This window comes from Pocillopora verrucosa, chromosome 4, assembly GCF_036669915.1.
Source record: "Pocillopora verrucosa isolate sample1 chromosome 4, ASM3666991v2, whole genome shotgun sequence".
Classification (NCBI taxonomy): Eukaryota; Metazoa; Cnidaria; class Anthozoa; order Scleractinia; family Pocilloporidae; genus Pocillopora; species Pocillopora verrucosa.
The window spans coordinates 16,076,517-16,101,077 of record NC_089315.1 but is presented as its reverse complement, the minus strand read 5'-3'; the positions used below and the strand labels follow the sequence as shown (position 1 = coordinate 16,101,077).

The 24,561-nt window shown below is 37.0% G+C and overlaps 3 protein-coding genes across 3 annotated transcripts; 1 reads left to right on the top strand and 2 right to left on the bottom strand.

Moving 5' to 3' along the window:
- Window positions 1-1,547: 1,547 nt before the first annotated feature.
- On the bottom strand, window positions 1,548-10,053 carry LOC131795500 (BRO1 domain-containing protein BROX). The gene is made up of 15 exons (XM_066165793.1): window positions 9,860-10,053; window positions 9,651-9,765; window positions 9,123-9,145; window positions 7,962-8,079; window positions 7,814-7,861; window positions 7,632-7,722; window positions 7,467-7,513; window positions 6,314-6,421; window positions 5,508-5,556; window positions 5,106-5,169; window positions 4,589-4,658; window positions 3,998-4,059; window positions 3,251-3,329; window positions 2,123-2,202; window positions 1,548-1,915 (listed from the first exon to the last, which is right to left on the bottom strand). The coding sequence occupies exons 1-15, from the start codon at window positions 9,967-9,969 to the stop codon at window positions 1,837-1,839; spliced, it is 1,143 nt and encodes a 380-aa protein (XP_066021890.1). The 5' UTR covers window positions 9,970-10,053; the 3' UTR covers window positions 1,548-1,836.
- A 129-nt stretch (window positions 10,054-10,182) lies between these two features.
- Window positions 10,183-14,312, top strand: LOC131796090 (quinone oxidoreductase 1). Its single transcript, XM_059113734.2, has 5 exons — window positions 10,183-10,543; window positions 11,368-11,554; window positions 11,919-12,134; window positions 12,298-12,477; window positions 13,680-14,312. Exons 1-5 carry the CDS (start codon window positions 10,361-10,363, stop codon window positions 13,982-13,984), a joined length of 1,071 nt encoding a protein of 356 aa, XP_058969717.2. The 5' UTR covers window positions 10,183-10,360; the 3' UTR covers window positions 13,985-14,312.
- A 3,164-nt stretch (window positions 14,313-17,476) lies between these two features.
- On the bottom strand, window positions 17,477-24,215 carry LOC131796463 (epidermal growth factor-like protein 6). Its single transcript, XM_059114056.2, has 7 exons — window positions 24,085-24,215; window positions 21,125-21,405; window positions 20,587-20,698; window positions 20,153-20,281; window positions 19,675-19,945; window positions 19,135-19,425; window positions 17,477-18,652 (listed from the first exon to the last, which is right to left on the bottom strand). The coding sequence occupies exons 1-5, from the start codon at window positions 24,170-24,172 to the stop codon at window positions 19,800-19,802; spliced, it is 756 nt and encodes a 251-aa protein (XP_058970039.2). The 5' UTR covers window positions 24,173-24,215; the 3' UTR covers window positions 17,477-18,652; window positions 19,135-19,425; window positions 19,675-19,799.
- Window positions 24,216-24,561: the final 346 nt, after the last annotated feature.

The window sequence follows — 24,561 nt, the reverse complement described above, 5'->3', positions numbered from 1 at the left end:
TGTCAAAACTGAACCAAACTTTCGCTGTCGGTACATTCAGTAAATGGCCATGCTATCGACAACTGAAATATAAATGGAGCCCATATTCGAAGAACTTAAAAAAATTACCTTCCGTTCGCGTAAAATAGTCTTTCCTGAGGATCTACATTAGAAGTTACCTTTTCTTCCAAAGCAAGGTTATTTTGATATAGCGGAATCGCTCGAAAGATGGCGAAATTTCGTATTGGCAACGATTTACCCTTCTCCACGATGTCAAGGAAACTCTAACTCTTCGGAAACCCTCACAGCTGAGAAATTGTCAACTTAAATAACCAAATGTTTAAAATGCATTAATTTGTTGTAAGATTATAACGTTATACTACTTAGAGTCGTGGAATACTCGAATAAATCCCTCTTTGGGAAACGATAAGTCAGTTTGCGAATAAATGTTGTTAAAACTCGGCCAAAACTGATCGACAACAGTTTGCCTCTTTGTTTCTCCTATCATGGGGGCGAGAAACTGAAACAAAAGATAAACTCATAAAAGACTATTTTACATATAAAAAGAAGTTAAGACCAAGGTAACAATTCCTTTAGCAGCAAGGGACGCTTTCCAGACATCATCAGAGACATTAAATTGGACCCAAATTAACATCAACATAAAAAACGATGTTTATTGAAATATTACCCTGATATTTCAACATTACAGAGTCAAACTTGTACGAAATGGACATCCAGGATAAAAAGGAAATTAATGGCTATTTGTCCAGTCCTTCTTAAAAGCAAACAGACGGAAAATTAAAATAACTATTCTTATTTATGAATTCGACAAAGGAAAATCCACCTGTTGATTCGTATGCTAATGAATGACCATTTCTTCACGTATTTACATATCCTCCTACTTCTTGTAAATAAACTCTAAAGCTTTTACTTCCATAATCACGTAAAGTGCTGTTCTTACAGCTTAAAACTTGTACTTAACCTAAAAAGAAATTTTCTGTTTCCGCTAAATTAAACTGAATTCTCAAGACTGTCGACGACTTACGAATTAAAAAGTATTAAAAAACATCATTGTGAATGGATTTCCTTCCTTACGATCAAGACAAGGATTTAAACGCCAGTGGATTGAAAGATGGGTTCACACCCCAGAGAGAAGTTTATTCGTAAAGGTGTAGGGTACAAGCCTCTCTTTTCATAGTCCACTACGATTATTACCGAGTTCGCAAAGCCAGGTTCATCAGTCGGTCAGACAGAAGTGACGTATTACATAGGAGACGCTAATCTACTGTTAAAAAGGTTGCACTGTTTGCTATTCGAGTACTTGAAAGCTGGTGAACTAAAGGTGCCTCAACTCTTCGAAACAGTTAAAACCGGCGTTTTTAATAGAATCCTTTCAGGATTGTTTTTAACGTTTTGTTCATCGAACCCACGTGCAACGACATTGAAGTATTGCCTATATTATTCGATGAAAAAAAAATTACATCGACTGATTAACAGCTAGCGATTTTTTTTCTTTACAAACTCAATATAAGGAATTAATTTCACTATTTTTACCCTTTTTCTCGGTGGTTTCTTAACCGGATTTTAAGTCCGTCTTTATTCTTGAAATAATGTTCTAATAAAAGTAAATATGAACGCAGATCACAGCGAAAAACCCCTCTTTCGTTCGTTTGGGAATGGGAAGAGGGGATTGCGTCCTTGTGGATTCTAAACTGCGTCTCTTAATCTAAAATAATCACTTTAACTTAGATTAAAAAAAAGACGCTCAACCACGAAATCAGCGATTTAATACAATACATAAAATTTCTACCTAAGGAGTGAAAAACGCGATCAGTTTAACGATGCTAATCGATGTTGTCAGCTTGTACCTGCATCCAGCGCGCCCGCTTCCACCTCTCCTTCTGATTGAGCTACGTCTGAGGTCTCCAAGACGGTTCTGTAGAAAGCAGAGCGATAAAAGCGAATTGTTTGCAACAGCAATCAGTGTCTACAGCAGGAAAGTATTATTGGTACACAGGGCATTCTCTAAAACTGAAGAAGCGATGAGTCCAGTTTTGAGTACCTTGAAACGCCAAGAAATTCGATTTAATTTTAGAAGCGTGCATGGTACAGTTTATGAGAACAACAGAAATATGGTACTTACAGAGTGTGATCCTCTCCAGATGGTAGTTCAAGAGCAGTCACGTGGACCACGCATTTAGGATCCAAGGGAGGTGGGCATTCCTGATGTGAATATGGGAACGAAGAAAATCAATAATGTCAGTCATCTGGTGGTAAAATGTCATGGATACATTTGAGTGACACCTAAGTGTAATGCTCTACTCTGCGGAGCTTCGCACGAGCGGAGATACCATATTTAAGAAAATATGGAAGCTCTTCTCGACGACCAAAATTTTGATAGCGCGTAAAGACCAATGTCCATGCATAACTCAAATAAATTTTGAAATTTGGAACATTAAACGTAGTGGACTTAGGCTGAAGTAATCTGGATTTATTGCGTGGTACAGACGAAGCGAAATAAGACCTCCAATCTTTTTACATTTTAAAAATGTGCTGACTTCGAATAAAGCTTCCGGTATCTCAAATCTCAAAAAGGGCGATGTCCTCTAAATGTTATTTTACATGTTAATACAGTTTTTTTAAACTTTGTTTTGGTAAATTTAAGGAGGAGCAAAGGTCACAGCACGAAAGATTTTGAGAGTCACCCGAACACGGCAGAACTTCAGTGATCAGACGTGAAAAGACAACAACTGAAAATAAAATCCAGAGTTCTGCATTTGGGCTCAGCTAAAGCTATACATTACATTTTCCCTTGCATGACAAAACTTCTGCGATCGTCAGAAAATAATTTAAGCGGGAACGGAAAGGGAGGCTGCTGGTCCAGTCCACGGATGTATTAATTCTGTTTAAGTTAACTATAGACATTCTCTCGAGCAGAATTCTGTTTTTCGAGACGTCCTTATTAGGATTGGTGATTCCAGTTGATTTCAAAGCGACATGATGACAGACAGTTTGAACATTTCTTCTGTCGATGGAAACGCCTTCAGAACAGAAGAAAAACAGTGAATCTTGAGCGAGAATTCTCAAAGAGAACGTCTGAAGAAACGTTTTCACTAAGTCTAAAACTGACTTATGGAACCGACATGTCCATGCCGAAGCACTGATTGTCCCTCTCTGTCCCCTCGCGTTCTCTTTTACAAACAGATTGCTTAGATAGACATAGTATGGAGGCTAAACAAAATACATACTACACTCTACAAGTCTCTCATACCTCAGGCAATTTCTGGTGATATATCAAGTTATTTTCTCTGTCACTCTTTGCTTTCTTTTCATTTAACACCTTTTTTACCCTAGAAGCAAAGACAAATTTGATTATCGGCCTTTCCGCACTGGCGGCAAAACTAAATTGTCCCGACCATTGAAAGGACGAATTTTTGTCACGACAAATCTTTGTTTTCTCTTCTGCAGCCGCATTAAAAATTTCAAAGTTGTAAAATTCAGTCAGCGCCTGGTCTACTCAGAAGACCGGCCTGCACAGTTTACCAAAGGATTTCAACTCCAATTTCCACGATTCATCTTCAGTCATTGTAAAGTTTTAGAATCCCCGATTTTCATAATAAACTGATTTTAGTTCAATTACTCACTGGTCGTAGATTTTCCGACAAATGATAGACAATTTTAGCATGGATTTGTTTATTAAACCGGGAGGAAATTTGTCGGCGGTACGTTTATTGATTTGTCCACTTCGGCCAAAATTTGTTAAGTCGCGACAAACCATCTGCATTTGTAGAATGTTGGTGATGACCGAAAATTTGTCCTAATGAACAACTTTTTCACCAGTGCAGAAAGGCCCGAAGACATCAGTGTATAGTATGACATGACTTTTTTTCGTTTATTAATTGCAAGGACATTGAAAAAAGATGTATTCATTTTTGATAAAAGCACATGAAGATGTAACCCCATTCTTCATGTATGCAGAAACAAACAAAGAAGAAAAAAATTATTTGATGTACTTTACTTTTCAAATTGTGCAGATTCAGCCAAGTGAAGTTTGGTCTTTGGTTTAATTTTATCATATTCCTACAAGGGAACAAGAAAAAAAAATCATACATCAAATTCTAAAACGAGGAACTTATCCCATCACCATGGATATCGATAAATCAAAGGTAAAGGGTACAACCAAAATTATAAAGAACTTAACTGGTATATAGTCATTATTTTCAACTCCTTAAAAGTGTAAGGATTATGGCAGGCTTGTAACTTTCATTCATTCTTTGAATTCTTTAACTATTTATTTTGTAGTCTGTTGTATTATGATAGTAACAGTTGTCAATGCGGTCAGTCTATGAGGAGTATCTGGTCTACACTGCTTCACCTTGATTATACAGCACGGAGCAACTATCGCTTCGAATGTTGCCCCGAATGGGATGCTTTTATACTGCTGTAAACTTAAATTATTCTGAGCCAGTTTCCAGATGATAAAGGATTTGCTTCACATTAACCACTCCGGTATCGTTATTTTCTTTTCAGAATGTAAATGGAAGGCACTTAAACAAAGATGTATAATATAATTAAAAAAACAATCCATATAGGTAGGTGGTGTACTTACTTTAGAAAGATGAGTGGCTTGACTTAAGTGTTTGAATCCCTCACCTAACACCACAATAGAGTCGCCACACCTGAAAGTCAATTTAAAGGAGTCAAAACACTGTCATGTAAAACAACCAAGACACAGCATTAAGGACAGTAGTAAAAATAAGACCAAGAAAGATGGATAAAAAAGACCTTATATGTTTGGCATGAGCCTTGAATGCTGTAGACTTTGAGTAATCCACAAGGTTTCCAACCTAAGACCTTTGGATTTTGGTGTCATGATGCTCTGACACACACCTGGGCCTGTTATATGGCTTTGATAATTACACTGTATCAGTACAGTAGTGCATCCTGCAAACTGAATCTCTGAGTTTTGAAACCCATTGGGAAATTAAATTCTTCTCTGTATTGAATGCATGACAAATAAATAACAATTCTCTCTTTTGGAGGAATTTTGGCACTTTGTAATACACTTTCCTAAGTGAGCTACAGTGCAGATGATTACATACAGTTTATAAATAGAAATCACTTACTTTTCTTCAGTCTCCAACAGATGAACACCCTGGTAACATCTTGCCAATGCCATGTATGTCTCACCTGTTAGAGTGATGTTAGAGTGATGGTGTTCGTCAATATGTCAGTTTAAAAGAAGTATCAAAAGAATTGAGAAACAGCAGCATAAATATTGTTGTTAGAGCACTGCCTCACTCCTTACAAACAACACACTCATAAAAACGTACATTATAAGACAAAAAAAGGAATTCCCCACAAATAAGGAGGGAAAACTGATGGCCTCTTTACCCAACTCTGATCCATCCTTGTAATACAATACTGAAGTTAAGTAATCATTCTACCAAACCAAATTATTATGAAAATTGATGCTTAGATAAAATTTAAATGCAGAAAATACATGGGAAATAGTCATGGTTCAGTACCTTGAAACCTTAAGTATGTCGACCATTTTTGTCCCTCATGATGTGAAGCCTAATGAAAAATGTAGTAAGAGTAGAAGCCATGAGCAAATGTTTTTATTTCTTACATCTAATTCTTTCAACATACAGTGCAGTAGTACTTCAATCTCTAAATAAGTATTGCAGAAATGAAGAATGGATAATTAACTCATCCTGGCTAATCTTTGTCCTGGTTGCAGATGTCTTAAAAATAATTTAACCATCTCAAACTTTATAACAGTGAGAAATCAGTGCAAGAATCGTAAGACTGCAAGGGAAACTTTAGAACCAAAATAAATGGTTTAGAATTGCTGGTTTGTAAAGCTAGGTTTCCTTTAAACACATAAATGTAGTTAGAATAAACTTGGTCCAAGTAGCATTACTCAATGCACAGTATACAGGTCAAACAAAGTTCAGAAGATCCTATTTATAATTATACTCTTGGGTGGACTGAATTAATGCTGTTTGCCACAAAGATAGCTGAGGATAACTCAGCCACAATATCAAGTCAGTGCTACTAAGGATCCAGGTTCAAAATCAAACCACTCAGTCAGGGTTTCAAGTTAAGGTAAAATCATAGTAAACTAATATGTAACCAGATAATCATTATTCAACAGGTTCCATTCTTTAGTTGGTCAGAACATCTAGGGACAGGAGATGACAATCTAGCATTTTGATTTAACTGTGAACTCTACATGATGTTACCAGTTACCTTGAGTAAATATGTATGCCTCAGTAAATAGTCATTGCTATCAACTGAATTACTGAGTGAAAGAAAATTGGGAACTCACATCAACTTCTCCAGCTGCAGCAGTATACTTCTGTGATACATCATGACAGAGTTCACTGATGAGGGAAGCCTTGTGGTCTTTACTGACAGCTCTTCTGATGGTGACAGTCTTTTTAAAAAATCAATAAGGAAAGTTTATAGTTTTTCTTCAAATAATCATTCAATAATTACATCATTATTGGATATGAAAAGGCTTAGAGAGATGTTACTTGATGACCACATAAACATACTTTCATCTGATGTACCACTAAATCAGATCATTTTCTATAAGGAACACAAACCACTGCCTCTGCTATAATTTTCACAGGATCAGTCTTAAAAAGTCAGCTTTTTAAAAGCATTGTCATTATAACTACCAGTAAACCAGTGCAATCTCCTTGCAAATTATTAACCCTTCAACAGTCTCATGAGTGACCAATTGACAATTTCTCCTTACAATATCAATACAGTATCAAGCAGACAAGTGATAAGAATGAAGAAAAATATCTGTCAGGGGATTACAAAATGATCCAATAACAAATTCTCCATACTAACTTCACAAAAACTATATGGCAGACAATGAGGAGAATTATTAATGAGATCTTGGGAGTTAATGGGTTAATGCTAAAAGTTAGCCTCCTCTTATTTCATTGGGCCTAAATTTTCCTGTTGACTATTTAACAAATAGATTCCAAGTTGCCGTGCGTCTTTTCAGTAATAGATCACAGATGACGTCAAAATGTGGTAAGAACAAAAAAGTGGCACACGAGGCACAGTCGAGTGTGTCACTGATGTTCTTACCACATTTTGACGTCCTCTGTGATCTATTACTGAACAGATGCATGCCAACTTGGAATCTATTTGTTTTATATAATAAAGAATTTAAAAAAGTTTTAATGATGACGTCATCTATACGTCTGTCCTCCAATAGATCATAAGTGAGAACCAATCAAAACGCGTGCATAACTGGGATTATTATATAAAGGGTGTTTAATGTCATAACTGGGCTTATTATATAAAGGGTGTTTAATGTCATCATTCCTCAAATGAATCTATCTTTACAACAAGTTTTTAACATAGCCTTGACCAAAATTTAAACAATTGTGAATAACTCTAATCATTTAAAAATATTTTCCAACGTGCAATGTGTTTTTTGGAGTACAGGGTAGCTTTACCTGTCCCTCAGCAAGTGACTGAAGATATAATGCACTCAGTATTGGAACTGTAGAGCAAAATCAAAAATTAATAGTTATACCAATGAATAAATTTATCCTGGTAATGTCAGTGTTGTACTTGGTGTTAAAGAGTTCATAATGGCAAAAAAGTGGTTAAAAACTGACCAGTAAGATCTTTGCTTCCTTGGATCAGACTTGCCCAAGATTTTGCAGTCTCAAATATACTTGCTGCTGTCTTTAGGGAATTCAGGCTTTGCTGAGATGAAGTATAGGATGTAATATGAGTGCAATATTAGCCAATGTACATGAAAGTTTCACATGAGAAAATGCACAAGCTTTTTTCTTACTTTCATTTTCTCTTCATCTTCATCTTCATTTGTAATGCTCCCATTGACCTGCATAAGGTAAAGGATGGAAAAAAATAAAGTTAGTTTACTTGAATACCAAATTTCAATCTCCTCAGCATCAAGAAGTTTTCACAAAAGTATTACTTACAAGATGAGCATGCTCTATGTGCCATATTCCAGCTGCTAACATCATGGATGCCATATCTTCATCTACATTACTGGATACAGTTTTTTCATCATCATCCATAATGTTAGACCACTTAAATCTATATGGGCATGAATCATAAACAATTATTGGATGATGTTCTTGTGATATCCAGGATAATAAAGGTCAAGATAGGGGTTATCAGCTGAAGCCAAAGGCTGCTGCTTTCGAAAATGTATTGTACATTTTCAGTCAATCAAAAAAGAGATAGTGAGTTGAATTTATAATAATTAAAATTATTTAGCACTTTGGGAAATGAAGTGGCTTAATTAACACATTGACTATAACTCCTAAGAATTTGGTATTAGATAAAGAGAAACTTGTACCTGCTAATTGAGAATTCTACTAGCCTGTCTGCTGGATAACTTATGGAGATTATAGGGAGAAGTTACATGTTAGTCAGTTCTGGGAGTAAAAGGGTTGAGGGTGAGCTTACTTCATTTTTGATCAGTTGTTTTGTAACTTAACCATAGCTTGCTCCAATCATAGTCTCTGTGAGGGTATGAAAAGGGAAGTCACAGCACCACTTTCAAAGTTGGAGCATACAGAGCTGCTCTAACATTAGTGGAGAGTCCTTCTGAACTAATGATCAGTCCTTGTTTCCCAATTCCTAATCCTCAATTCTCAAAAACTTTGAGGATTGAGGCTAATGGATATTATAGAGAAAGAGAGAGACTATGAACACTCAAAAAGATTCCATTCCAGTGCAACTGTTCATATAATTATGTATATTCATTTGTTTTACTCTATCTCATTTTCATTCTAATTTAGTTCACACTCTCCTTTCTTTATTTAACATCACTGATCTTAAAATAATTTTATATTTGATAATGGTGACATTTGTTGCCGAAACATTATGTTTTAATCTAGCTACTTTTTACTATGAAATTTTTTTCTTAATCTTCATTATCAGATGATATAGGTTTGCATCATATATTGTCATGTTTCCTTTTCAAGACCATTCAAAAAATTGTGGGCTTTCCAGAAATTTTCAAGATGGAAAAAAAAAAAAAAATTTCACTTAATTATTTCATCACACAACTGAAGCTTCTTCCATCCTGTATGTTTCATTGGGTAGAAAGTGTTTACATGCTTTCTACTAACCTGAGTCGAGAGAAACTTTTGACCTACAATGGAAAAAGGAAAATTCATGCACATCAGATTTTAGCTTCCAAAGGATAATTTGGGAGGTGAAGCATCTTAAAATATGAGTATGACAAAGAATAGAAATAAATTAATAAAGAAAAGAATATATATATATATATATATATAATATTTTAATGGCTTGGATGACACCATAATTGTGGGGTCATTCAGGGTAGCTTAGTGCTTACACCTCCTTCTTAGCGAGGCCCAGAAGGTTGAAACAGTACTGTCTACAGTTAGTTATGTATAATTTATATGTTTATATATATATATATATATATATATATATATATATATATATATATGTTTTCAAAAACGTCGCAATTTAAAAATATAAATGAAATATATATATGTTTTTTATATTCTTATAATAAAGAGACACTTTTTGATGAGAAAACAAAAGGTGTATGCATATCATATATTTTCTTCCAATTGCAACGTTTTCGAGAACGGGTGTATATATGATCATTAAACAAATATGCTCACTTTCTGTAGTATGCTTTTTAATGTGGTGTTCATAACAACATATTCCCTCAGAGTGTTCACAACTGTTTCACTCGATCCATCAGCTTGTTTTAAAGCTTCTTCGATTCCTTGGCGTCTGTAAATGAGATGGAGGAATTACTGGAAAACAACTGCAAAATCTCTTACGGTTCGACTAAAGACGACAACACTAAAAAATTATGGCGACTTACTTTCTTGTGGAATCATGAACGAATGGTGCCAAATTGTCCGGTACTCCTTCGAGTGCTATTCCAAAATTAATACGATCTGTAAGCTTTTTTCCACACGCAGGATGTGCCATATTCTTGACATAGACACTTCCAAATAAAACAGATTTAAAAACCGCAAATAGTCATGTGTTGGACGTTCAAAACAAGGCAAAACAGTGTCGTTGTGATATTTGAAGTATGCGATGCGAGTTGGACTGAACGCTGGTCAAGACGACTGTAGTACCAGGTGCAGCGTCACGCTCAAGTTTGGACCCTTTTTACGGCATATGAACACCGACTAGGTTTACCCAATAGCCAATAACTTCGCGTTTTACTCAAAAAGCATATAACGTAGAGCCAGTGGAGCTAAATGGACGTCTAACTTAGAACTATGAAGCTCACACCGAAAGATAGCGTGACTGTTACTAGATAGCGTGACAGACGTTGTAACTGTTACTTTGTATCATGCTATAACTGGGTAGCATGTCGATCTGTCTCGCTTTCAGACGGGTCTCAGTTTCTTCATTAAGACAAGTAAGAAAAACTCACTTGTCCTTGATGGCCAGCATGTCGACTTCGATGAAGGCAGTTGTGATACATGAGTACGGTAATTCTAGTAAACTTAGCTACGAAGATGTGCCAATTCCAGAACCAGGACCTGATGAGGTTCGTGACTCGATGCCATTGTTTACTTTAGCCAAAATTGTTGGCAGATGCATTCGTAGGAACCGTTTAAAATTCCTGCTATTTCTTAGAGATGCTTTAAAAAGTCCTTTTTTCTTTTTTTTCGAGTAGACAGGGACTTTTAAGGCCCTAAGTAATAGAGTGGTGTTTGTTAGAACTGAGGAACGATGATTTCGCTTGTGTACGTATTCGCTCAGTCCTATACTAAATTATACATTCAGTTCTTGGATAGAGTAAACAATGACAAAACAATAAATTACAATTGGGAAAACAGATTTGTTTTACAATATTATGGGGTTGTGCGGAAATTTTACCGTATTGTCTTTGCGTCTACCTCATAACCTGCACAGAAAGAAGTAACACGGGAATGGTACGTGAAATTGTGTTCTGGTCAAGTCAATGTTTGCAAGGGAGTGTTAAACAGGCTTAAAATTTTTAGGAAGAAGCATTTCAATCTAAAAAGTGACGTTAAACACCTCTGCTGTAATCAACTCGTATGGGGTGATTAAATTAGCCAGATATGGTACATCCTTGATTAATGGGAGGGTTTGCATCCCTACAGTCAGTTGAGCAACGATACTATTGATCGGTAGACATACTTAGGTGTTAAACACTTGTGAACTGTGTAACAGATAGGAAGCACTGACCATAACTCTTTGTGCTTTATCATGGATTTTATCATTTCACATATGTGTTACTATCCTGCCCTAGTAAACCCTGAAAGGAGTTTTACAACAATGATATTGATTGTTTCACTTCAGAGGATTGCAATGGAAAAATTCACCCAACCTCTTTCGCTTCAACAGGTCCTAGTTAAGAATCATTTTGCTGGTTTAAACTTCATTGATACTTATGTCAGACAAGGAATCATGAAACTAGTACAACCTGGAGGAATCTTGGGATTTGAAGGAGCAGGGACAGTAGAGAAACTGGGTTCTGGTGTTCAGGGCCTCTCTGTAGGAGACAGGGTTGCATTTGGATTTATTGGCTCAAGTAAGTAATTATAAGGGCCACTCATAAACACTTTTCACATCTAACATTTCAATTGATCTTAGCCTGCCCTCCAACCTTCCAGCCTCATAGTTATTGTCCAGGAATATAATTTCCAGTTTTCTCTCTGAAAGTGATAAGTAGTATGGCTAATTCCTTCTTACAGATCTCTTTTATCTTGATCTCTATTATAAGAGAGGGAGGGGTGCTGGGGGCATATGTACAAAGTTGACTTGTTACCTCCTAAAAAAATCCTTTTCACCATTGTTTACACCAACTGTTGTGTGACGTAACCTCTTATTATTAGCATACTCAAGTCACCTTTGTTTAGACTGATATTCACCATAACTATCTTTCTTGTTTTAAGATGCCTATTCACAGTACAGCAAAGTTGGAGCCAAATATGCTGTTAAAGTGCCTGATCAGCTTACCATGGAGCAAGCTGCCAGCACCTTATGGCAGGGGTTCACTGCACATGCATTTGCATGTTCTTCTTATGCAATCAAAGCTGGAGACAAAGTTTTGGTTCATGCAGCTGCTGGTGGAGTTGGAAGCTTGATTACTCAGATTGCAAAGAATACAGGTACAGGCTGTCTTAGGTCAGACTGTTCCAAGTTTGTTTCAGGGCAGCAAACATTTTTGTCAAAATTAAAGTAAATATGATAAATGGGAAAAGCAATCAAATAACTTCTTCTTCATCTTTTGTCTTCTACTTTCCCCATTAAACTTTTTGAGCCAATTTATAGGAGCTTTTGTGATTGGAACAACCAGCACTGAGGCCAAAGCATCAAAAGCGAGGGAGGCTGGTGCCGATGAGGTCATTCTTTACTCACAGAAAGATTTTGTTGAAGAAGTCAACAGGATCACCAATGGAAAAGGGGTGAATGTTATTTATGATGGCGTTGGAAAGACAACATTCCTCAAGAGTAAGTAATTATATGAGGGAACTGTATACCATATGAAATTAGGTCAAATCCCAATTATCCAGCTTATTCTCAGATCCATTTGAATTGAGGTGCAAGCATGGCATGCAGTACATTGATACATTTGTGACTCGGTGTAAGATCAAGCACTTTTCGATTGAGTGCCATAAAGTGAAAACCAAAGTTATCAAAACAGCCAATCAGAACATGGGAAAAATATCACAAGGAGCTAATGAGAACTCAAAATAAAAACCAGCTAACTACCTAAAGTGCAGGAAAACATGGGAGACCAAGTCGTGATTGGTTTTAGTTTTGAGTCTGATTGGTTGAGATAGTGGTGTGAGTTTCTCAACCAATGGCAGAACAAAGTAAACCAAAAGTGGAGCAATCCCAAATCTTTTTCGATGATCTCTAGCTCTATTGAACATTGCTTTGGTCCATGGAAATGTAAAAGAAGGGGTCCGATATCCAACCATCATTATGGAACAAGCATGGTTAAGAAACAGAATATGAAATTGAAAATTTTGCAAAATAATGGGAATGTGAATTCACAAAACATGTCCTGGTTTCCAAAGGCTGTTAGAGGTAATTTTTCAGGAAAAGTAGATGGGTCCTACTCCAAAAGAGGATCAACGTTTACAGTTCATAATATGAGAAAAATCACCATTGTAACAGATGCATTGCTTAAATAGAGAGAAAAAATAATTTTTAGTCAATTCTACTCCTTTTATCAGTGAAATGAATTTAAAATGCCAGAAAGTAGCGACTGTGTATTTTTCTGGACTTAAACAACACAAAGCTTAATGAAACTTTGCAAGTTCAAGGTGAAGGTTGGTTATCCAGGTGTAGTTTGATAGTAATTGATCATCAATCAGTCCTTATTTATCACTTGGGGAGGGGGGGTTGGAGGACTTTGGTTGTGTCACAGTAGAGTGTACCTGACCCCTCCCCCTGTCTAAGGCTGTGTAATATTCTTATGATCTTCCCCTCACTAATAGTTAATTGGCAGTTAATTTTCTATAGTCTCTCCTTTATACTCTGTCGGTGACGACTGATCCCCACTCTGTTCCCCCTTCCCCCCCCCCCCCCCCCACCCACCAAGCAAATTAATACTGACTGGTCCTTCAGCCGGTTTGATTCTCGGGCAAAATTTAAGAGAATGACTTGTGACTTAAAATGTATGTGGCCTTCCTTTTTAAACCCAGATTTCGGTTGTCTGGCACGTCGAGGAACCGTTGTTTTATTCGGTGGAGCGTCAGGTCGCCCTGAGCCTCTCGATACCGGCGTGCTTGCCAAAGGTTCCTTTTACGTCACATATGGTGTCAATTTCCACTTTGTGGAGGATCCAGCTGAATACAGCCAAAGAGCCACAGAGCTTTTCACTTGGTTGACTGAAGGAAAACTCAAATTTAGCGGCGGAATCACAGTGGTTCCCTTGTCTGATGTGAAAAAGGCCCACGACATGTTAGAAGGAAGGCAGACAACAGGGAAAGTTCTCCTGCAGCCGTGATAGATTGTGAAAAGTTGGAGACTGTAAATTACTCGTAGATTATTTTCCTACGTGAAATACGTAGTTGTACGTAGTTTAAACTGACTGCAAAACGCAGTCAGCTGTTATTTTCAGAATCTGATATCTTCTTTTGCATTCAGGCTCGTTACTGGGCCATACCGATCAAGTACGAATGCTCATGCGTGCTTTCAGAAATCCAAAAATGTTGCATACTGTTGAGCGGCGAAAAGCTAAGCATCTTAAAAAAGATTACACAGGTCGAGAAACCTTGAAGACTTCGGAAGTTGTAAGATACCACAAAGAAAAAATATTAAATAGATAAACCGTATCAGCCACTTTTCATCCCTACCTGAGTGATATTTAACGCAGCAGGAGTACAAGAGTCTGGATGAGGGGGTACAAATGTCATTTGTCGATTAAAATCAGCTGTCAGTTAGATTTTCAGCGATTTGTCAGTTGTCAGTTAAAATTTTGGCCATTTGTCAGTTGTCAATTAACCATATTCAGACCCTCGTACAACTGGGGGGGGGGGGTGGGGGGGGAGTGAAAAAGTCGACAGCAATTGGGGAGGGAGCTAGGGGAACCCTAAGTTGTCATCTTCGTCATATATTCATCGTGCTTCTCTTTTTTTTTTTTCTTTTAAAGCATGCTATGACTCAAAACTTTTCCCAGGGCCTTTTCAACGAACAGGGCTCTTGGGAACAGGGTTGGCTCTCTCACCTTTTTTCGAAAGTTACCATGGAGTGATTTAAAGACAACTTGTTTAAACATGTTTAAATAAACATTAAGATGGTATCAAGATCGCAGTTGAGAGTTGTGTACGACATCCCTATCAGTATCTAATATGAAAGTGTTTTTTAATTAAATACACACTGCCTCGAACGGACATTTAGTCTGCGTTGTGACGGCAGTTTTTCCTACCAGCGGGGATTTTTTCAAAGAGCCTGACTCTTAAGTGAGGATCGAAAAAAAGAAAAAAAGAGCAATGCAGAGACGATGAACGTTTTACTTTATTGCTTTCAGCGGGTATTTTGAGGTAAGTATCCCTTGCGAAGATTGAACCATAGATATTTATTGTTTAATTTTTTGCGGAATTTTTTACGGAATTTTTTAGCCTTCTTCATCGAAAGTTAACATCGTAAGCTAGTTGCAGCAATTTTGTTTTTCAATCCCTTATAAGCTGATTTAATCAAGAGTGTTTCAAATATGTTTCCTTTCTCAAAAAACTCTTTAAATCACGCATACCTCAAGTGTTTCTCCCGTGGTGAGATTGTGTTCTAATCTTATGTATCAAACAAATTGAAGAACTAGTGTATAGATTTATTGAATTACGTGAAAAAAAACTGAAACAGCTATTCGTAATTATTAAATAGTGACAGGTTTGTGAGGTCTTGAGATGAATACGTTTCAAATTGTTTTCTTTCTTTAAATTTGTTTGTAATTGAATTTGCACTGAAACTGAACCCTTGCCGTTCGTGATATTGAAAGTGTATCTAAAGTATTATGATAACTCCAGTGATTACAGATAGTGCTTATATATAGATGACAAGCACAATCACAATACCCGTTCCTGTAGCATGCTTAAAAACGATGAATTTATTATTTTAGGACAAAATTAACTCTATAGGTTTATTCTACACTTATAGTCACTAAACTTATCGGTTTTTAGCAAAATATAACTTTCTTGTCATGTTTAACTGGATTTGTAATTATCCATGATCCTTTGTAGGCGTGGACTTTCATACAAATTATCCATTAGAGTTCACTGGTAACAAATAAAAAGTAAAAATGAAACATTTTTATCTTAAAACAGATATGCTGTACTACATTGAGGCGAGTATCTTCTCATTGAGATCAACTGGCACCATAAACACTGATTTTCTATCCCTCTAAACCTTTTGACCCCTGAGAGTGACCAACATCTAATTTCTCCTTACAGTATCAAGGTCTGCAAATAATATTTTTGACCCCTGGGCAGACGCCTAAATGCAGAGGACTCAATGCCTCCCTTCAGAGCCCAATGTGCCAATTACTGAATTAGTAAAAGAGTAGGTAGTGGCAGGAACAACAGTAATAAAAGCAGTAGCAGCAGCAGTACCGTTAATAATATCACAGTAATGTGGACATCAAAACGATTGGTTAATCAGGCCGTTAAGCGAAAGACTCAAACCACCCGTTTCACATATTCTCTGGTTTGCTGAAAGGTTTGTAGTCTGAAATGGGACTCACGTATCTGTTATAACCAATTACATAACAGGCTTACTTTGTGCAGATCGAAAAGATATCGTCGGCACTGTCTACTCTTCTTCTTGTGTAACCCAAACTGAGTTTGGGTCTGATTAATCTGTGTAAATAGTTGGCATGTTTTTGGCTAACATGGTTTGATCCACGCAGAAACCGTTAGATTTGTGTTGCAGATTGCGATAGCTAGTGTCTCGGCGTACGTGTTTACCCTTCTGTTTAGATAAAGAACCCGTAAACCATCCTGAGACCATTCGAACCTCACAGTGCCCCTTTAACAAAAATTATTTAAATTATATTAAGAGACCAGTAATTGGGTTATTGTGAAAGTAAAACCAATAGTTGTCCTTTAAATTTAATATGTAGATGTTGATGCCGTGTAAGTCCTATCAAAAACTTTTCCAGATCCAAGTTGACATTTTTTTTGTCATGTTTGCTATCTAACTTTTTTTTCTAATTGAAGCGTTCCAAAATGAGACGCGAGTATTTTCCTTTAAATATACCATTGTTTTGTTCCTTCACTGGACTTCTTTTTATAAGAGCTTAAAAATTACTCCACATTGTTTAACTTGAACAATCCCTGATTACCAATAATTTTTTAAGGTTGCCAAGCATCGCTGGATCACGATAGGATTACGTAAAATATGTTTGAAATACATACTAGTTTAGGGTCACAAACGATAGACTTTATTTAGTAAAAGAAGGTTTTTTAAAAGTGAAAACTAACTTTCCCTAATTCCCATTGTTGTCATTAAGATGGGTTAAAGCTGTAATGTATCTCGAAAGACCACAAAGCAGAAATACAGCAGAAATCAAAACTTTGTAAGAGTAGCTTTTTACGTTTATTAAGGCGAAAGTGGTTGTTTTGGACTGTGCGGAGTAATTTTTTTCCTGAACTCTAATCTAGGATATTTGCAGTTTCCAAGAAGCAGCGTGGGAATTTCCTTTTTAAAGAGGTGTAATACTGAAGTGCAGACTTTATTAGTTAGAAGCGGTGAATTAATTTTGAAGTAACTGCCGTGACTCCAATTTTGTGAAACCTGAATTCAATAATGGACACGCAAACATGTAGATGCGAAAACTTTGTTCTTTTATTTTGAGGAGCACGCCTGCAGATCTGGCTCCGGTTGTTCGAAAATTGGATAACGCTATCCACTGTATAAATCTCTATCTGGCGGATAGCGCAATACGTTTCGTTAACTCTTATCCGCTGGATAGCGATTTATCCGATGGATAACGTTATCAGCCCTTTGAACAACCGGGCCCTGAATTATAAATGATGTTGCTGAACGCACAAATTACCCACATACAGTTCTTACATTAAGGGATTCATTTTGAAACTGTGGGGGGCCAAATGATCTAGTGTATCATCATCAATGCAGTGGTTGTTTGAACTAATTAAAAAGGAACATGGACATAGAGGAAGCTATGAATACAAATATACTTATATATTGGGAATCTGCAACCGATCGAAAAACCTCTTCCAGCACATGTATATTTAGTCCTGAAACACCATGCTGTGGACACAGACGTGAAAAACTTTCATCGTCGACTGAGTAACAAAACTGCTTCTGCGGAAAAGGAACTCCGCACAGATAATGTAGAATGAAAAAACAAAGCAGAAATGTAGCCGTACCGTCAAAAGTTGATAATTTAACAATAAAGTACTAAAGTTGGAACATAAACAAATTCTGTCGCATTTGAAATAAGTTGTAGAAAGAAGAATTATGCCGTAAATGTGACGTAAAATACGAGGCTTAATCCCCAAGGGAAGGTTGCAAAAGTCTGTTTCAGGTCACATGCAGATGTCATGTTGTTTAAGCATATAACATACACTTACTAATAACTTAGAACTCCTACGGCCTAAATTTCAGATCATAAGTTCACGTCGGTTTGCCAGAAAGTGTCTCCATTTTTCTTCGTCAAGAAGTCCACTTATTTCAAGGGATGACTGACATATCCTTGGTCGGGATATGCAGAAGTGGTCACTCAAGAAAGACTCGTGCTTGAAGGGTCAGAACAGGCTCGTGTATTTCCAACATGTGATTAAAATGTTTCCATCATGTGATCTCCAAAGAAGAGATTAATTTTTTTTCAGGTCCATGAACAATTTATATTTCCTAAGCTTTGGCTTAGGTAAACTTGCTGAGTGGGTGGCTTTCGAAGAATTCCTCTACAAAATTTTTCCCATTTTTTTCTCTATCTATAATTACAAAATCACTCATGTATGCTTGTATTGTGTTACCAGTGTCCTCCCTGAAGCCAATGTCGTGCAGTAAACGCCCTGAATTCTTGAAAGAAAGGACTGGATTTTTATGGACAATGTCCTCGAAAGTCTTTCCATTTATGAACAATAGAAGTTTACGGAGGGATTTTCTCCAAGACATTCCTACGTGAGTCCACTTGTTCAATGGAATATCATGCAAGCTGACAGAAAAAATAAGCGTTAATGTAGGTCGTGCTGTTACGATAGCTAAAATTTCTGGATCAATATCAGTGCCTGGGCAACTGTCCAACTACCCCTCCCTTAACCCAACATTCACCCTAGCTTGTTATCAATTGACTGTTGTTGGGTTAGGGAAGGGGTAGGTGGGCAATTTTTCTTAGAATACACTATGGCTCTTGGCTTTACACAACACCATATTAACATCCAGAAAAGTTTATTTAAGTGCCAAGTGGATCACTGATCTCACCTGACACGACGTCCCCTCAAATTGCCTCACACCAGTAGATCTTCCTGCTTCTGTTCAGGAAGCGGGTGGCTGGTAATTTTGCTAGTTTCTCAGATTGCGTGGGACGCCTAAGACAGTCCAATTTAATATCCCCAAAAATTTGGAAATTTGGACTCCTTTGAATTCATTTCTACCTTCAAATGAAAACGTCTCTTCTATATTATGTTAAGGACTTACTTTCCACATATAGAGAAAACATTTCCTGTAGCAGGAGCTTGTCTTTTTGCCTCTGTACACAATCTACCATCTTCATTAACTGAGAGGGCAAATGATGCATTCGACGACCAGTCACCGTAGATAGGTTGAAAACTATTTGGATACTTAAGCAGTTTAATCCACACGGATATGCCGAAACCTGTGGTAAGGATGGGAATGGCTGGCATTACAGCATAGGTCAGCGGACTGCCATCCAAGTACAGTGCTGTAATATTATCCTCTGAAACAGCGATGCTGGCTGCTCCACTTAAACTGTCAGAAAACAAACGAATTATTTACCTTGTGTTCACACATTTTTTTAATCATTTTAGTAACCATGGCGACACCAATATCCTCACACTTGAAAGATAAAAATAGTATCTTCACTGCGCGCGATATGATTTTTTAGTAAAAGGAAAAATCCTGGTATTTCATCAGTATCTATATAATAATATTACTTAATTAATGTTAGAATAGCGATTGGAGAGCGTGAAATGAAAATAATTCAAATCTCTTTGTTACCGGAGAGGTTCTTCAGTCCCATTGAGCCTTAAACGGAAAGGAAAACCTGCAAAAGAATCAAAAACTTGTGCCATGCAGGCACAGAAAAATATGTCAAATATAGAATGAAATGAAAAGAGTATGTTCTAAGTCATTTTTGTACCTTGGCATAATTTTCCATCTCCAATATATCCCACTTGACATGAACAGATGAATGAGCCATCAGTATTGATACAATCTGCATCAGCGGAGCAGTCATGTGTATTAGCTGCACACTCGTCCACATCTGAAACTACAATAGGTACAAAGATGGTAAATATCGTTCTTGATTCATCAACCGAGCCCATAATTTGCCATCTTATTTTATTTCCTCGTGACTACCATAGCTTTTGACTCGGTGACCGAACCCAAAATTTGACACCTTATACCACGCAGGCACAGAAAAATATGACAAATGTAGAACGAAATGAAAAGAGTATGTTCTAAGTCATTTTTGTACCTTGGCATAATTTACCATCTCCAGTATATCCCACTTGACATGAACAGATGAATGAACCATCAGTATTGATACAATCCGCATCAGCGGCACAGTCATGTGTATTAGCTGCACATTCGTCCACGTCTGAAACTACAATAGGTACAAAGATGGTAAATATCGTTCTTGATTCATCAACCGAGCCCATAATTTGCCATCTTATTTTATTTCCTCGTGACTACCATAGCTTTTGACTCGGTGATCGAGCCCAAAATTTGACACCCTATACTACTGATTTCCTCACCGTACGCTCTCGACACTCATGCGCACTTAAAACTATGATAAATTTTTATTTTTGATGATATTAATGAAATTTAGTCGAAGATTAACCAGTGCGGTGTGAGAATGCAATCATGTGATTAGTTTTTGGAATAAATTTGCAGAGATTTAAAAACAACCTTCAGTGCATGTCTTTTCTGAATCTTCTAGCTCAGGACACAAACATGTAAAACCATTGTTGTGTACTAAGAAACAAGATTGCTTCTCTGGACAAGGAATTCCACACAGGTTCTGTCGAAAGGAAAAACACGGAAGGTTTACGACAAATTTTTACCGATCACTACATTTATAGCTAATTTTCAATCTGAAGCTGATACAACTTTTAAAAGACAGTTTTCGTTGAATACACACAATAGCCATGTGTCATCTGCTCCACCAGCAAAAACATCCCATCTTCCTGATATTTAAGTTATTTGACAAATTTCTGTACAACTTTGAATGCCAATTTATTTTCGGAATGTCTATTCGTTTCAACACTTCCATCGTCAAATATCATCGCCGTGTTCCTTCACTCAACAATATTCCAAATGAGTACGTTGTTCCAATAGCTTTTACTAGATTTCCGTTTTTCTGGTATATGGAATCAATGTGTTTACCGAATTTCTTCTCTCTAATAATCAAATTAGTGTGTTAAGTAACAATGTATATGTTTCCCACCTCTGATGGACGGTAGGTAAATCCAGACTTCGACACAAGGTAATCCGGATGCAAGACATGATGGGAACTGCTCAGTTCACAGACTCGTTTTCCTTCTCCTCCACTGTCCGGCGGACCAAGGTTGTAGGATTTGCAGGTTTTCTCAACAAAACACCTCAACTGACACAACTGTTCGTCCTTTACGGTCAAGTTTTTGATGATACTTTTGTTTAACACTTTGTCTGAAAAACTTGCAGCCTCGAAGAATAGTACTCGACAATGCTCTGGTTGAGGTAATATAGCTAGAATTAAGTAATAGACTTAATTGTACTTTCGGCATCATCGACCGTGTTCAACCGAGCAGCTAGAAAGACGCCGTCCAATTTTTTTTTTTTGTATAGGTAATCACATGATTTCGAGTACAATTTGAAATAAATAAGCACGAGTAATTTTTTTTAAAGACTAACAAAATTGTGGTCTTTGAAAAAATTAACAAGTACTTGTTTATTCCAAATTGCACGAGAAAAATCATGTGATTACGTGTTAATAATGTACATGGAAAAATTCGAGATGCGTATCATAATTAAACATAAGCAAAGCGCGCGCATCAAGTGCAAATTAACAATTGGTTCATGCTTTCGCGTGCACTATTGAGTTATGGAACACGTGGGAGGTTTGGAGAGCACGAAAGAAGCGTAAGAGCTGCCCGAGGCAATAGCCGAAGGCAACTCTAGCTTCTTGAGTTTTCTAACTCATTGTTTTGTAACATAACCGGTGGAATTGTGCATCAAATCCGACGCAAAAAACGGACAACAATATCAGAAGTGATTGTTCGTGGAGTCTCCTTTTTCGTTGTTTTTCTCTTTTTCTCCCTCATTTAAAAACTCTAGTCCAAGGGAAAAGGTCGGAAAATTGTCTTTGTTTTAGGACTGGTGGGCCGAGTCTCTGTTTGTATCCATTACTGTCGCGAAATATATTATTTTTCCCCGCGCTAACAATGGCCGCTCGCGCGAAAAAAAAAATTTCTGGTGAAGCGATTTGCTCACGCTATCAGCGTGCACCATCAGGATTTTGAGCACGCTTGCGTATACTGAATTTGATTGCGCGGCTCTGCTTGCTATGTTATAATTAACAGTTAGTTCATACGTCAGCGTGCGTTCATCGAGATATGAAGCACGCGTGAAGTTTGGAGAGCACGAAAGATGCGTAAGAGTTGCTCGAGGCGTAGCCGAGAGCAACTCTAGCTCCTTGAGTGCTCTCCAAACTTCCCAAGTGCTTCATATCTCGATGAACGCACAGCTGATGTATGAACCAATTGTTTTATAACATTTTCAACCCGAAGGAAAATTTTTTTTTCGCGAGGGATTTGTTTGTTGACGTCATGGGCGTGCACAGTAGGAATATGAAGCACGCTCGCGCAATTGAATTTGATTAGGCAAATTTACTAGCTATGTTATAAAATAATTTATTCAAACCGTGCGTTCGGTTAAAAACAACTGCGTACGGTCAAAACAATAATATGCAATGATATCTTCACATCTTTAAGGCGCAAAAAAGTTCAAAGTCCGGCTAAACAGTTCAAGGAATTGTTCAGTCTGTGTCCGAATCACTTCCGATGAAATGGAATCGTCGTTTCCGAGGTTTAACCATGTTTGTTTTTAATTTCGGCTATGGATCGCTCGAGCAAAGTGTTAAGCTGGGTCAGCTCGTAATTTTCGATTTCCTTGGCAATTACCTTCTCTACACACCACTTTTTCCAAACCGACAACCAAAGAGCAGTGCTTTTTACAGTGTTTTTGTTGTTTGAGCTGTTTTTCAGCTGCGGTGGCGAAAGAAAACCTACTTAAAACGCCAGCCATTGTTTCGCTCGCAAATTTTCCAATTTTCAAATTTTGTTGTGACATCCAAGGCTCGCATTTGATTGGCTATCTGTGAGTTTAGGGGTAAGTTTCTAAAGAAACTGTGGTGCTGCGTCGGTGGGAGAGTATAACAGGTAATTTAGTGTTAACAACTGGGTTGAAAACGTAAATTAGCCACCGTAAAGGGTAAGTAAGCTGACGTTTCGAGCGTTAGCCCTTCGTCAGAGCGATTGACGAAGGGCTAACGCTCGAAACGTCAGCTTTTTTATCCTTTACGGTGGCTAATTTACGTTTTCAACCCAGTTGTTAACACTAAATTACCTGCTATCCGTGAGTTTCTTTGATTATTGACCAATCAGAATGTCTGATTTGTTACTTTCTTTGCACTGAATTAACCCTCTTCTGCACTGAGTTACCTGAAGACTGCATTTATCTGAACCAATCAGACCTGAGTCATTTTTCCATGTATATTATTATAATTTAAATTATCTCAGTTACATAAATTCTACCTAATTGACAAAAGTAAATAATCAGAAAAAAACATAAGAAATGCAAAAGTACTTTAAATAAAAAAAAGTGTGTTGTGATGCGGGAAAGAAGAAAAAGCCTTGGAGATGGCCACTACCACGATAAAATTATTGAGGATTATCGAGTAGAATATATTCACTTAACGTAACTTAGAAATGGTGTAATGTTGCAGAAACTAACCTATTTATTTCTGATACTTGTATTTGGTTACAAAGGAGAAACTGCTTTAACTCTTTTTTTAAAATTGATTAAAAGACATACAATCCGGCTTAACTGGAATCACTTCCCAAATTTCTTGAGGTGAGTATCTTAAATCTTGTAAAGGTATAATTTTGTTGTGGAAAGCAGGTTTTGCTTAGAAGCCTTACGTTTTTTGCTTGTTACAAGACAAAGAATAAACCTGATTGTACCCGAATGCGTCGATATGTTCAACGAAAAACGAAAAGCTGTCTTTGGCCTATGATCGAGAGAAAAAGTATATGCATGAATTGGGCGTGTTTTTTGCCTTTTTCATGGGTTTTTTTGAAATATGTTTTTAATTATAGTTAAAATAATTATTTGGAAACATTGGATATATAAACCGCAGTTACTAACCTTGAGTTGAAACTGGAATTAAAAGTATCCATGCCTTCCAAGCCCCAAAGAAAGCAGCTGCCAAAGCGAAAGAAGAGCGTGCTCGCATTCTAACAGGTATAATTTTAAACTCTTCTCTTGCACTTCAGTATCTCAAAGCAATATATTTCGTATTTCGTATTTCTCTGTTCCTGACACAAGAATTGTTCTTGTTCACTATACCTTTAAATCTCTACAATTAATATTTCATCACCTCGTGATCATGGAAACCTTGACAGCTTCTGTGATGAAAATATAAACAGAAAGTTAATCTAACGGATGCTACCTCAACCCTCTAACTCCCATTATTCAGCAGACAGGTAATGAGAATATTCAAACTTACAGGTAGAAGCTGCTATCTTGATCTAGCACCAAGTTCTCATAACTAATTTACGAGAATATTTGTAGCAGCTAGAAGGGAGAATTAACAATCAGATCTTGGGAGTTAAAGGGCTACGA